Source organism: Temnothorax curvispinosus, unplaced genomic scaffold, assembly GCF_003070985.1.
Source record: "Temnothorax curvispinosus isolate PA1 unplaced genomic scaffold, ASM307098v1 QBEX01013011.1, whole genome shotgun sequence".
In the NCBI taxonomy this organism is placed as follows: Eukaryota; Metazoa; Arthropoda; class Insecta; order Hymenoptera; family Formicidae; genus Temnothorax; species Temnothorax curvispinosus.
Window position 1 is genome coordinate 27641 of NW_020222791.1, and position 15717 is coordinate 43357.

The 15717-nt window shown below is 33.1% G+C and overlaps 2 protein-coding genes across 5 annotated transcripts; both read right to left on the bottom strand.

Annotated features, from left to right (window-relative positions):
• LOC112463076 (keratin-associated protein 19-2-like) lies at positions 1–3301 on the bottom strand (the record flags this gene model as incomplete). The annotated part of the gene is made up of 4 exons (XM_025029252.1): positions 3114–3301; positions 2492–2651; positions 1047–1269; positions 1–262 (listed from the first exon to the last, which is right to left on the bottom strand). Coding segments are annotated over exons 1-4 (678 nt in total), but the record flags the coding sequence as incomplete, so codon positions are not given.
• A 1286-nt stretch (positions 3302–4587) lies between these two features.
• LOC112463072 (ankyrin repeat domain-containing protein 13C) lies at positions 4588–13513 on the bottom strand. 4 transcript variants are annotated; one of them, XM_025029247.1, is made up of 10 exons: positions 12738–13513; positions 12550–12591; positions 12239–12343; positions 11982–12113; positions 11156–11355; positions 10741–10872; positions 10416–10577; positions 9864–10264; positions 9528–9535; positions 4588–9062 (listed from the first exon to the last, which is right to left on the bottom strand). In XM_025029247.1, the coding sequence occupies exons 1-10, from the start codon at positions 12859–12861 to the stop codon at positions 9031–9033; spliced, it is 1338 nt and encodes a 445-aa protein (XP_024885015.1). In that variant the 5' UTR covers positions 12862–13513; the 3' UTR covers positions 4588–9030. The 4 variants fall into 4 exon arrangements, with proteins under 4 accessions (XP_024885015.1, XP_024885014.1, XP_024885016.1 ...); XM_025029246.1 differs by having other exon boundaries at positions 11144–11355; XM_025029248.1 differs by lacking the exon at positions 9528–9535 and having other exon boundaries at positions 11144–11355.
• Positions 13514–15717: the final 2204 nt, after the last annotated feature.

The following is a 15717-nucleotide window of genomic DNA, read 5'->3' on the forward strand; positions in this document are numbered from 1 at the left end:
ACCGTAACCACCACGTCCATATCCTAAAGAACCATCGTCGTAACCTCCGACGCTCGTAACACCCCCATATCCTCCATATCCCCCATATCCCCCATATCCCCCGTATCCGCCCCCACCATAACCACCGTAACCACCATAACCACCAGGATATCCTCTTCCATAACCACCATATCCCCCAGATCCTCCATATCCTCCATATCCTCCATATCCCCCATATCCGCCAGAGCCAGGATATCCCGGATAGTTTCCTGCGTAACCATATCTGCAACGAAAAATTTTATTTCCCTCTTCTTAATTTATTTCATTTTTAATTAGATGCGTCGCTTAAATATATCGCACCCCGAGAAGAATGCTGTCACAACTCAAAAATTCACAATTTTCAGGAGAGAGAAAAAACAAATTTAATTCAATTGCTTTTGAATCGTGAGATAACTAACGCAATTGCAATTACGACATTTTGTTATAATGAAGCTTATACTGTTTTTCGAAGACGTCTGCTGTGATTCACTTGTCAACTCACTTATGATTCATTTACACTATTCATCCAACGACCGCAACTTAATCGGTTTATTAAAAAAATAATGACTCTTCTGCTCGCGTGCGGCGAATTTTGCATATAGACTTGTAACACTATTATAGCATGTAGGGAATTAGGTATACTTTTTATGAGTTTAACTTTTTTAGTTGCGACAGTATTCTTCTCGGGATGCAATATGCTGTCTTTTTCTTATCTCTCTTTTTACAATTAGAGCATATTCTTTTTATTTATATACTTTATTCTTTTATATAAATTTTTTCTTTTATTTGCTTACGTTTGTCCGTTTGTTTCTTTATAAATGCATTAAAAACCGGACACTTGTGAGAATTAATATAAACATTAATTTTTATATTAATATGTTAAATAAATACATAGTATAGATTCAATATCTACTGGAATATTAAGTTCAAAGTATGCGCTCATATTTTAAATAAATACTCTCTCTGTGTATGTTCTCCTTTTCTAAAATAATTCTATATATAAAAAAAGTGATCAAATTAAATCTTACCCAATATAACCGCCACCTGGAATTAGATTGCTACCACGATATGATGTACCAGGATAAACGGATCCAATGATTCCCGTACCATATCCTCCGGGGTATCCTCCAGCATATCCTCCGGGATATCCTCCAATTGATCCGGGATATCCTCCAATTGATCCAGGATATCCTCCAATTGATCCGGGATATCCACCAATTGATCCAGGATAACCTTTGGTTATATGAAACGCTAACACAAATATTTTTTGTAAATAAATCACATATCATTAGCATCAAAGATGTCGATTAAAAATAAAATAAAAATAGTTTTTTAAGAAGATTTTATGATCTGGAACTTAGAAATTTGAGATTTTTTTAACATCTTTTTGAAGTTCTTGACTTTGAGAGCATGATGTCTATAAAAAGTGAAGTAAAAATTTGAAAGAAAATAGCGAAATGCATGCAGATATAAATTAAAGTACTTGATTTACGCGAGCTGATATTGAAATCATTTTCTATCAATTTTTAATACTCGATCAGTATATTTAATTTCCAAACCGTGTAAAATTAAAGTGATTGACATCACGACTTAAAATTTAAGTTTGTTGTAGAACAGTTATGTAGCAAACAATATATCATTCTTTCTTGTTAATTGAAAGAGTTTATAAAATGAATAGAATAATTGTTTACCGTGCGTTTATTAGAAATTGCTTGTAAGTTATGGAAATTAAAACGCGCACAAATTACGGAAGTTACGCGCGCAGAATTCAAAATGAAGTTTTGAATGTAATTGGTATAATAATCGATCGCGATTCATATTCACATTGCACGACGTAAGATAATAGCGCGATGAGTAATCAGCATATTAAGTAAGTGTGTCACTGCCATTCTCACGCTCTGACTTTGAAAGTCGGACGCTTCCCATTACAAAAGCGGAAAAAACATCACCAGTTGTAATAAGATGCTAATAATATAACGCACTACTCGAAGGACTTGACCTCTCAGAAAGAAATAGAAATGATTCTCACAAGACTTCAAAGAAACTACTTCGAATCAATATGCGTTTCTCGTACTTCCGTATACTTCGTGCAACTCTTAAAAGTTTCTAACGCAATGAACTATATGTTTCAGTAATCACAAAATAATTAATGTAATCATGTATGGAATATAATGCCCGTGTACCATAAACCCTATTACGTTATGTAACGAAGGTGCCATTAAATTGTCATATCAAAAAAGTTTGCTCGTAGTCATGCGCTAGCGATCTCCTTGAATTATTCCGCGTTTAATCGTTTATCGTTGCGAGTGAAACTATTCCTTTTTACTCATAAACAAAAATAAGTCCATAATTCCATAAATAATATAATAAGAGCATGGAAAAATAAGTAATGAATAAATGTTACGATCACGCATAAAATCATAAATCATATATGTATAAATTATATATAAATAAAATATTATTGTTCTCTTACTTCGATCACTCGCGGATGCAATCAAATCTTTTTGATTATGTGTATTATCCGAATATACAGGCTGTGAACCGATTATTGGCGTTAGTTTTGTCAGCAATTTTGATTCATCCAGAGATTCGTCTGCGCCACGGCATATTGCAATTAGAGCGAAGGTCGATATCTGTAGAAATTATACATAGAGGATTATATATATTATACACACATGCACATACAAATATTTATGAATGTGTAAGCGTAATATATATTTTTTAAATTTATGTAAGTATATACATATACATAATTTATTATATTATTAATATAATAATATGTATAATGTATTAATAATTTAAAAAAATGTATATATATATATTAGCATTTCACGTATTTATAGAATTACTAATATATTATTTAAAAATTAAAAGAATTTTATCAAATTTATAATATTAAATCAAAAACACTTGAAATTAAGCTGGATTTAATGCCAAATTTAACAATTCAATTTACAATCAGTCAGTGTATAGGTACCAATTTACTTTTAAGCTAATTATTATTAATTAACTTTTAAGCTGGAAAGTGTTAGGCATTTCATATTTCAATATGTTATAAACCCCTCGAATTCGAAAAAAATATTTAATTTACTTACAACAAAGAAGAACTTCATATTGCTGATGTTCATATCACTACTTGCATTTTTCGGAGAAACACAGTGTTCGAGACACGGAAAGCTAATCCGTTCTTATGGCAGCGTGCAAAACCTCTATATATCCTCTCCTGTAACATGTCAATATATGCCCCTCTTCATGCTTCAAGGTGGTCTCGGTTGTTTGAGCTTAGGTCGCTCTTAGGAGCCGCCGTGCTGACAAGGACGTTGACAATCGGTAAGACACGCCCAAAGGTATGGAAACTATCTTTCCGCTTTACATTTTTCCGTTCAAATACGCACACACAATGTTTCTGAGGTGCAGGATGTTGTTATGTAAGTATCTCGCAAGTCCTCATATCTGTATGTTCGAGTCAGAGGATTTTGCAATAGTGATTTTTTTCTAAAGAAATTATAATCGCACATGGAAGAAAGCATATGTCGTTTCAGTCTCCTTTATTTCGAATATTTCACAGTTATCTAGCAGTTTATTACATTTAAGAAAACAAAAATGAAAAATGAGATATGGGATTTGATTCCAACTTTAATAGAATACATTAAATTTAATTTATGCTTAATTATCGATATCAAAAAGTAAAATAAGAAAGAGCATCTAATCGGATGCTTTCAAACTTTCAAAATTGTTAACTTCAAGATATATTTAAAAAATATACTAATTTTCTTTTAATATTATATATTATATGCTAAAAAAAATATTTTTTATATATTTTTAAGTATAATGTTATATAACACTTTTTTGTATGTTAGAAATGTTTCTACACAGTTGTGATTATATCATATTATTATTTTCTTTTACGCTTGCTAGAGAAATTAATTTCTTCTTATCATGCAATTATTTTTAATACTAAAAGTATAAAGGTGTGTTTCACAAATTAAAACGTTTCACCCTTCTTTCTTAGCTTTCCTTTTTCAATGCGCTTACTTCCTATGGAATTCCATTTCCGTTAATTTCGAGAATAAAAGAGAGCGTGTTATTCTACCGTACTATACTTTTTTTAAAGATGTCAATCTTACGCAAAACGCACACATGTCGTAAATGTAAAAAAACAGCGGGAACTTTCGCAATAATCTGAGAGACAACAGACTTTCTCTTCCCGGAAACTTTATCAGGTGCTATGTGTCCATCCTAATTCTGTTATTGTACATATATGCACTCTTGCTACGGAGCAAACATAATGTTTCCCAATCAGAGAACAGTCATATTTTTTTCCTAAGGAAGTTATAATTATGATGAATAAAAAAAGAGCTGTATTATTTATTTTGTTTCAATTATCTTTATTCGTAATATTTTTCGCAGTTATCTGTTTACTACATTTAAGAAAATACGAATAAATAATGGAATATTATTTAACAGTCATAATTTTTTCAGAATATTAATTTATTGTTATAATATTAATTAATTCGCCATTCCATCGCTTTTTATTTCAGTACATTTTATTTAAGAGCAAGACACATCACAGATATATTATATATTTTATTGTTCAAAACAAAAAATTGCAAAGCAAGACGCATCTGGCGAACGTCAAATACGAGACAATGGGCGTTAAAACTAAAAATCGGCCCAAAAGTTGCAATTAAATCCTATAAGCTTTGTTTTACATCTACATGTAGCAGCACGATATATATCGACATTAATTATTAATCTTTTGTTACATCTCACGCATTGTGATTAACACGAAATTAAAATAAATATATACCAACACTTTTACGTCATGTACACAAGATTTTAGGTATCGCAATATTCCCTTCCTTTAACAGAAGAATTACCGATGATTATTTTCTTCTATTTAAGTCTTTTTTTCTTTAACATTAGAATATTACATTGATGCAGATTAATTCCTACTATTTAAGTATATATATATTTTTTAAAAAGGGATGAAGGGAAAATATATTAAACGTATTGTTGTAACAAATCATGGAAAATCTCTGAAGATACACCGTTATAAATTCGAGCAATTTTTATTTTTAAAAAATCAGTCATCTTGACTGCTTAGGTATAGTTCTCATACTTAAAATAATAATGTCCATCTCTACCAATGCAGATTAACTTTAATCTCGGTTCGACTTATTTTTTATCTTTTTCTAAGTTCTAAGAATTAGATTAAAGTTGATCTACATTGATAGAGATAGACATAAGTGTGTGCTAGGCGTGCGTGTGTTCACGCACGACTCCTCAGTTTCGGCTGCGTCAGCCGCGGAGGGAAGGCCGCAAGTAAAATTGGCCGCAAGTAGTTCAAGATCGCGCGACACGTAACATATGCAGGGGATGACCGTGCTCGGATTACGCGGCAATACACGGCAATTAATAGACTCGCGTGTCAAAGTAACACGAAGTAACACGCGTAATGATCCCACCCACCCCTTCGTACTCATTGCATCGCATTGCGATCGGTACGTGCCCTTTAATTGATCAGTTAATCACGATCTTACAATTAGAAAAGTTACACCATTCATTCCTTCCTTCCGATAATTTTTTTTTCTGAAATCATAAAATTCACATTTTTAATATAACCAAAAAAGATTAGATATGTTAAAAAAGAAAAATAAGTTCTAGACGACTATATCATGAACCACTTGTATGGATAACGATATTGAAATAGTCTTCGATCGTCTATCGGCAGTTATCGTCGAATATTATTGCGCTATATATATTATATAGAGAGCCCGTATATTAGCTCAAATTAATTCTCGACTAAGAAGCTTATAACGGAATCCCAATCAACACACAGAATACTTTAGTAAAATTGGAGCAACAGTTATATTGCGAGAATCTCACAATATGGCTGTTCTATGTTGGGATTATTCGAGAGAAATGTTTCCAATTGGAATAACTCCATTTTTCGTGAGATGTATTATAAACATTTAAATATCTGAAAATTTCTTGCAACGTAATGTTACATTCGTGTGCAACGCGTCAATATTTAGAAAGATTAAAGTAAAATATAGGAGGGGATGTTATTCTAAACTTTATTAAAATAACGATACAGCTCGGTAAAATTCATGTTATGAACAGAACTGACAGGCCGAGCAAAATTATAGTTACGCGAGCAAATCACTTTCAAAAATCTTAAGGTTTACCTTTACTTTCTAAAAAGGCAAGATGTTTTTTAAAAACAATAAATATTAACAATTAAAATGTGTAAGATAAAAGCCAGAGTTTCATTATTCAAAGTTTTAACAGAAAGGAGATACGTAAAACAAACAAGGGATGATATAAAGACAAATATCACCAAATGTTGTCAACATAAATTGCAATATGGATTTATATATCGAGATACCGCATTAAGCGATGCTTGTTAAGGGAATTGTTTTAAAAAAGACTCATCGAGAAGGATTTGAAAGTACTAGAAATCTCGAAATCCTACAAGATGGAAGGTGTCGCACGTAACAGCACCCGACATACATACGCAATCTGTATACATTTAAATATCTTTGATACTCTGATATACCTTTACTAGTGATACTTTATATCTTACTTAATGATCAAGGATTGTAATCGATATCAAAAATACCGATATTGATATTTTGCGTTTTTCTTTTATTTCATATACAATCAACCTAACTGTGAACAAAACGTAATGGAATTTGTACAACTGAATAATAGGCAAGGAAAATCCACTCGTTTATTTCGAAATCTGTGTCTATTATTCGTTGAAAAATCCAGACCATCGCAAAAACATGATCGAGCTAGGTCTCGTCGTGATTTTTCGAGAGAGTCATTCGGTAGCCAGGAGGAAAATCAACCCGCACTCATACTTTTGCATTCAAATAATAATGTCCATCTCGCTTATACACAACGCAATATGCACCCGGGGTCATTAATGTCTAAAGTATATACATAAGTTAAGGCGCTTATTAGGGCGTATATAGGAAATGGACTCCTGTGCACAAATTCGTGTTTCAAAGTGGTCGGATGTCCCCCTCTTCATCACCCTCGTCAAGAACGAGCTACCGATCGCGCACAACTAAGGCGTGAGACGCTTTGCCTCGGAAGTGATTGTAATGAAGGTCACGATTATAATTATATATAATTCTATGATTATAAGTTAGCTTAATTTTAGGCGCGTCCGTTTGTTACTAAGATGCGAAGAGGGGAGACAAGTGGAGTACAAATGGGCATCAACACGAAAATCAGGCTAAAAATTGCATCTAAACCCGATCACCGTTTTAGGACATTAATGACCTTATGTGATGGATATAAAATACTGCAAATCTGCATCTACAAAGAAATTCGAAATTCTGTTGAAAATATTGAATCGAAATAAACCTTATTCTATTTCAAAGAAACGCGCGAAGAAACTTTGTAAATGCAGGTATATAGAAAAACTTCTTTTTTTAATTAAATAAAAAATTGAAATCGGTATCATTTTTCGTGAATTAATCCTCATAAATACAAATAAATATTAAATTCTTATTTTTCGTGTAATTTGAAGTAAACTTAAATTATTTATTTCCGCAGTATTTTAATATAATACTCAAGTGTGTCAAGATGTTTGTATTAAAAATATGAAAAAACTACGGTAAGAATGACATGCGATCAAATCTTCATTAAAAGAAAGTTTAATTAATAAAAAAAAAGCTGAAAATGATTTGTGGATATAATCGTGAAATACACTTCACGTAGTTACATTTAGAATTACGTAAACGACAGTTAGTACTGGTTAGTACTGAATGCGGTATGAGTACGAATCGTTATATTTAAAGATGACTTTATGCGTTGATTCACGCAAGGTTAAAAAGCCGTTAAAAACGGTGTTTTGTACTAAAAAAAAAAAGAAAGGTATTAACAATCATTATAGTATAAACTATATAATTATAAGTCGGTAATACTGAAGAATATATTTTAGACTAATATTCTTTTACATGACCAATTGTGAATGCTATAGTATTTACGAAATTCCGATAGTAAAAATACATATTGCTCGTGAGAGTAGCGAAGAAATAAATATGAACAGTTATCTTCGCTGATTAGAGTAAATAGGTAATTCGCGAAAAGTGTAGAATACAAATATAGCAATATTCGTCATCTAATCTATTCTCCTTGATTTTAAGCCCTTTGGCCCATCGCTGCAATCATATTGGATCATGATACAATGGAACATAATACAATGAAAAATCATAAAAACATATTTACTACCGTTTATCAAAGTTATTTGTTTTTTACACCTGTTGCTGCTAACAAGAATTTACGTATGTCACAAAGATAAATCGTGTATAATGATCGTCCTAATCTAACGCGATATAATCCAATATGACTGCAGTGACAGATCGACCAGACCAAGCATCAAAGATCGAGGATTAATTGGAGATTAAATTTTTACCAACAGATAACATTTTAATCTTAATCAACTTTGTTCCGATTGGTTAAACTCTAATCTCCAATTTGCGATTCTTTGTCATCGGTGCGTGATCTGACACGGGTTTAAGAAAGACTCCCTAGTGTGAGAAATCATTGATTCAATTCTCAAACACAGTCAAATAGTGGGAATTTCAAACGCGGTGTTTTTAAACGTCAGATTGTATCACTCATCGTATGTACATAGTATATACTTCTTCGAGTGCAGCACGACATACGTATAATGATCTTTATCTCTATAAACATTAATAGGATTCGCAAATCAAGTAGACAAACATGATTGAGTTAGGTATTAAATAGTATGCAAATTTCTCTGATTCAGTACAGATTTGTCTTCTGTAGCTTTACTTCCTTATTGAGAACATCCCGTAAATATTCGACACTATTCGCTGTTAGGTGTGATCAAATTATGACAATAAGTTATTCAATGAACAACATAATGGCTCGCGTAGATGCTTTCCAGACTGGCTGAAATCACGAAAGCCAGATTGTCCCCTAGCATAGAAGAAAACAGACCCCGACTAGGCTGGATCTTGATTAATATTAGGATGTCGAAGCGTCATAAGTCTGGAAATCTGCAAAGCAATTGTTAATGATTAGTAAAAAAAAAAAATGTCGTTTATAGTGTAAGTGCAAAATGATATGAGAATTGGACGGATGAGTATATGTACAATGTTAAATTGCATCATATATAACTATACTTTTACTATTCTTAGAATATAATTTTTTTAAGAATGTAAAAAATTAACCCTTTAAATGCCGCAGGCAGTTGTAAAAACTTATGCAAAAGTACCAAGCAAACATAATACACCCACTGTTACACCCGAATTATCAAAAGTTGATTAGCCAAAATATGAAAAATTCTATTAGTACTGACATAATTTAATTAAACAAAAAAATCACATAATTTGTTAACGAGACAAAAAATTTGTTAAAAATGATAGACATTTGCAGTAAGGCTTTTTTTTATTTTTATCTTGAAGTTTATCCTCGAGCACATGACGCGGTATGAAGAACCATCATCATAGTTAGGTACGCACCGTAACCTCTGAAATGTATTATTGTGCTTCAGACTTAATATACGTGAAACGAAGCTTTCAATATAATATATATAATTTATTCGTATTATATTCTTAAAAGGTTCGAAATAAAGATCACTGTATATTTTATAGATTTTTTTACGTGGTCTTGGTTTATAACATCAGTCAAATAAAAATTTTCCAATATGTCGTTATAAGAATTATATTCATAAGAAAATATATTCTAAAATGTGTGATCAATTTTACAAAAATTGTAAACTAGAATTATACCAATATTTTATGGACAATCTATAAAATTATACAGTACTTAATCTACTTTATCGTGAGCAAATTTACCTCATTGGATCTTCAAAGTAGTCTGATGGCACTTGAAACAATTCTGGATCTATGTCGTTTCGGAAGGCAAACTCTTGAAAAGTTATTTTAGCAGTGACTGTAGGCAGAATTGGTATGTCGATCTTAACCGGGAATCCGGGGGGCAACTTCATAAGTACGAATTGGCGTAGCTTGCTTAGATGTTTAAACGGCGTGATCACTTCCAGAACATTGAGTAGCATGTCGACGGTAAGGGGGAAATCTGGACTCATTGCCACAGTAGCTTTGAAAGATTTGCTACTTTCCTTATAAACGAGATTTCTTCCTAGAAGTGGACATTGACCAGGCGGAGCAACAACATATTCATCCCACGTTATATTCGATTCTGGTGGTGGATTCAACGATGCTCTTCTCATAGGAGGCTAAATAGATAAATTTAGAAATTAATTTATTTTGACATATATTGCAAGAAAATATTTAGATGATTTCTCTCGCTTTACAATTTAATATATGATTGCAAGAAACAGAAACTCTAAAGCAACAATAGATTTTACATTGCAATTAAACTCTTACTTCGCCATTTTTAAATCCTTGAGAGCTGCCTTTAGTAAGGGATTCCATAATAGCTTTATTCTTTTGAAGATCCTCCTCACTTAAGTGCTCACGACGTTTTCTACTTTCCAATACCATGCCATTTATTTGGTAAAAATCAGCGTGAAAAGCACCTACCATTTCCTAAATTTTTTAACATTTATTTCAATATTGCTTTATTTATGTTTTATCACATCATTCTTAAGACTACTTTATGATTATATAATATCTCAGAATTGATTCCTAAATTTTAAAAGATTCTGAAGGATTCAAAGAAAACTTCAGTATTATTACAATATGTGCTCACTCTTTTGTCCTCTCTAAAAATCCACCCTGTCTGTGCTCTAGAAAATGTGATACTTTTGGTAGACATTTGAGCTGCCATAATATCACTAGACATAAGAATATCAACTTCATCCTCTATTTCAAGCTCTGTTTCCTAAGTATACAAAAAAGATTTCTTTAATATATGATATTAATATAATATTAATGTATAATCTTAATGTATATATTTATATGTGGGATTAATATAACAAAATAAATATAAGAAATGCTAATCGTCTAGAATTCACTTTGTTATTATAGTAAATAAATATAATATATTGTGTATATAAATAACAAAATTCATGGATATATACAAAATAGTTTCTTTGTATTCTATATACGTAAAAGCATAAATATAAAGAAAATGGATTTAAGTAACTGTTAACCTCATATCTCACTCTTTGGAAAAGTTTGGCTTTATTGTCGAGGACAGTCAGTGAATGGCTAGGTTTTTGGTCACCATTGAAGATGAAAGATATGTCACCCCTCTCCCACCTCATATCATTAAAATCTACAAGAGTCGTGTCCATCCTAATTGAAGCTCCACTTTTATGGATCTTACATATATCTGACGGCAACACTCTTGAAACTAGCGGCACTGAAAACACAAACAAATTTACAAATTTACAAATTTATATTGGCTGAAAAACAGAAAAAAATATCAAGAATATGCATAATATTTAGAATAAAAGCTCCGTAAGTTACTTAACCGAATCAGACATTAATAGCAGAATTTTTGACAAACTCCTCCTCCTCAAGAGTCTTTTCTTAGCAAGAATATTAACAATTATATACAAATTTTTTTGTTTGCTTATATATTAATTTTTCACAAATATTTTTAAGTATATACAATTTTTGATAAAACAAAAAAAATTAAAAATGATAAATTATAAGTTATTTATAATGTTAAGTTTTAAATGACAAAAAGATAAATTTGGCCATATACTTGTATTTTTTTTATCTTCAGAAAATAAAATTTACATAAGTCAACACAAATGGAAAGTGTAAAGGAAATAAAATATTCAGTTCAACATCGTTAATAGAAAATCACATGAAAGCGAAAAAACATAATATTACGAAAGAGTGCTACAAAAAAAATTATGCCATAATCATAGAAACAAATATTCCGATTGTCACTATTCACCTTTCCAGGTGCATACACTATGATAAATAACGTGATTCTGCAATGAATTAAAGATCGAAAGAAATGCGTGAGGAACTCACCCCAACTCTGAAAATCCCATTTTAATTCCATATAAAAATCACCCATTTGATGCAACGCAGCAACTAAATTCGGCCTCCTTTCTTCCATTTGCTCTCTCGCTTGTTGCTTCAATTTACGTAATAAAGATGATACTACAAACAAAATTTTAAATGGATCTTTAACTCCTTACAATCTGTATCATTCTCATCTCATTCTCATTCTCATCAAAATAAGTAGCGTATTAAATCCATATTTGTAAATTGCATTTTATACGAACTGGTTTGTCTATCTCCATAACTGATTGCTTCGGCCAATGGACTCCAACCAGCCAGATTCTTCACCTTTACAGATGCCCCATGTGCAAGCAGTAATTGAACACATTCTGCAACGTAACAAAACAAAGTATGTTTCATCTACTCCAACTGGAAAATTACTTTTAATATTTTGTGTCATTAATTTAAACGGAGCACTTGGATGAAGAACATTAACATTTGAATTTTGCAGAAAAATAATCAGAATATTTTGCAAAATATTCCACAAATACTTCAAGTGCTCTAATGCGATGAAATAAGATAGAAGTATCCGTACCTTTCCTTCCTAACATCACAGCCAAATGCAAAGGTGTATTTCCTGCAACAAAAGACAGGCAAGAGTTAGTTGTTCAGCTTCGTTATACTTGTCATCCTCAAAGAGTTGAATAATTCTCATTGTCTTAACTTCTACATGCGAATAAGAGATATTTGGAATGGAATTAACGCTCCAATTTTAAGGCGAACCTTGTTTATCCTTTTCGGTAATGTCGTGTGTCCTAATCAAGATGTTCAGCGTCTTCACGTCCCCTTGAAATATACATCTGTGAAGCGGATACTTCTCGCTCTCCTGCGCCATGATCATCGGCATCTGAGATCCCTATGCGTTACAAGTTACAACAGCGGAGCAACTGAACCCGAGATTCTCGCGCGACGTTCCGTACTACAGTGCATTCCACGCGTGACATCGACGTGGACCATCACGTATCGCGCTGACATTACCAGGCATCACAGTGCACCAGGCAGGTATCGCCTCCCGGCGAGCTTGCGACTCGACATGTTGACTCACTCTTGTTGATACTTTTTACATAACTGTCACACTTACTTCTCTCTTTCTCTCTTTATATTTGATCTAACTGTATCGGCGCTTCCTTACGTTGAACAACAATATCTCTTTAAGCTCGAACTTCCGTGCCTCCGCGGAACTCGCATTCAACATTATGATCAATTATGACCGTGCTAAGCCGTGCTCGCGCAAAATATATGTATGTACGCATGTGTGTGTGTATACTTTGAGGCCTAACCGCTTCCCAGACTTCCCAGGCAGGATTATCAACTTGGCAGCGTATCGCGGCGCGATATGGACGGCTGATCGGCTGATGACAGATCGCGATCTCAATCGCGAGCCCCGTTACATTCGTTCGCGCTGGCGGCACGCATACGCGGCATACGCATCCGTCCCGAAGGACGCGCCTGGGAATGGGAAATAGCGAGCGATCGTGCGACCGTGTCGAGGGAACGCGAGTCCGAGTCGCTCAACGGAGAGGTGACTTCCCACACTTCCCAGGCAAGGTGTTCGGCTCATAATATGGCGTTCACTCACTCAACGTATACCGGGGAACGACACGCTCGACGAACATTCGGCATTCGGCGCGCGACAGCGCGATTATCGAGTTTCTGCCTTCCGGGATTCCGGGACGCACGCGAGAATGGGTTTGTATGTTCGCAGACGGGCCCGTAAACGGCGACCACACACCACACCGGCATTTGCCGTGGGACGTGGGAGTCGTGGCCCTCGGCCTCGGGTCGTCCTCGGGTCTCGGGTCTCGCTCTCTCGGATACGAAAATTCCCCGTTCGATATCGCCGCCTACACTCATTTTAAGACAGACCTTCGCCTCAATCGCCTCTCGGCGCCGTCGGTAAAATTGCTGCCGATGCTGAAGTCGTGTCGTAATTTCAGCTTCAGCCATCAAGATTACATTTACATATGGATTGTTTACATATGTAAATTACTATAAATTGAATGATTAATTAAGTAATTTATTGATTTCTTTGAACTGTATTTTTTTTTGCAAACAGTTCTACAGAAATAAAAAGTAATTTTTTAATTATATACTGAGCTCTTTATAGTTCACGCTTGCAATAAATATGCATAATATTTTTATTTTCTTTTTTCACAGGTATAAAATAAAAATCTTGAAAACGATTGTTAACTTTTCGTGGCATCCTAAAAATTGTGCTCAAATTAAATAATAGCAACTAAAAATAAAATTGCAAATAAAACACGATTTCTCAATATTTTTGATGAAATATGAATGTTCGATAATCCATGTAAATATGACATATAACATATATAGTTTACATTGCATACATGTGTAGATTACTAGATTATTATGAAGAGAATAAAGAGGATGATGAGAATAAAAAGGACGAATCACTTATAGAAATATAATATAGATTATTATTATTCTTTCATGATTGATTTGAACAAAATGTACGTATTGTATATAAAAGCCGCAATTAACAGTTTTAATTAATTATCTCGTTTTCAATGTAAACTGAAAGGTAAAAGTGACGATTAAAATATTGTATAGTAAAATATTATATAGTTTAATAATTATTATTATTATATGTCTTACGGTTTTTGTTACTTACATTCTTTAATACAATAATACTTTCTTACAACATTACATGAGATTATATTATCCTATCTTGAACGCATAATCGTAATAATATACGTAAAAGAAAAAGTAATTCGTATTGCCACGTGCACAAATGACTTTTACATAGCAATACTTAATAATGAAAAAATATGCGAGCTCTGTATAATCAAAATAACTCAATATTTGACAGAGGTGTGATTTTTTTAAATGTAATTAGGACATACATGTCTCCACTACTGGATGTAATGTTGATCGAATGCCGCAATTAAATATGAAATTGTCCAATCCGCGCTCATGAACTTTCCATTAGTCTCCAGTTATGTCATCAGGAGTGCGAGGCTACGCGCGATTAAGCGCACGGTTACCCAGCCGGTTATTCATTATGACACACAGGAAATATGACACTAGATCTGTCAAGCGTATTATGAAATTGGATTGCACCGAGATGTTATTACGAATGCTATCTGATGCATACTAATAAATACCAGAAGATCATTACAAACATAATATACAATTATATTACGCCCTTCCGGAAATTGGGAAAAAGATATATGATTTTCTTAAACGATAAAATAACAAATATGATAAACTGCGCTGTGACATTCAATTAATTCACTATACTAAAAAGCTTTAAATTCAGTTTAATTTTTTTCTGTATTGCTTTGTAGAAACCTGATATATAACGCATTAAGTGATTAAAGAAACGTCGGATTTAGATCTTCTTCGTATAAAAATGATAGATTCGGTGGTTTCGGTATCGTTGCGCAGCTTTTTTACCATATAGGTACATAATACCTGCGCAACGAAACTGTCGTTGGAGTTACAGAATCCCGCTACTGGTCCTGTAATATCGGAAATGGTGCTAATAATGTCTATTTAAGGCTGCGGTCCACTTAACGCTACAAATGCTTTTACAAATGCGTTCTTCTTCTCCTTCTTTCTTCATTAAAAGAAAAGAGAAGAGGAATGTTTCGAAGCATTTGTAGCGTCAAGTGGACCGCAGGCTAAACAGGATAATTATTTTAAGCGGAACGTTTAAATTTTTGTCAACGATTGCGTCGAA

What these genes read in the sequence shown, in the direction of transcription:
- LOC112463072 (XM_025029245.1), bottom strand. Translation starts at nt 12,861, where the DNA reads ATGCCGATGATCATGGCGCAGGAGAGCGAGAAGTATCCGCTTCACAGA. An exon ending in TGTGATGTTAGGAAGGAAAG is followed by an intron (nt 12,344 to 12,549) that starts GTACGGATACTT and finishes GTTACGTTGCAG; the next exon opens with AATGTGTTCAATTACTGCTT. An exon ending in TTTTTAGAGAGGACAAAAGA is followed by an intron (nt 10,578 to 10,740) that starts GTGAGCACATAT and finishes TAAAAAATTTAG; the next exon opens with GAAATGGTAGGTGCTTTTCA.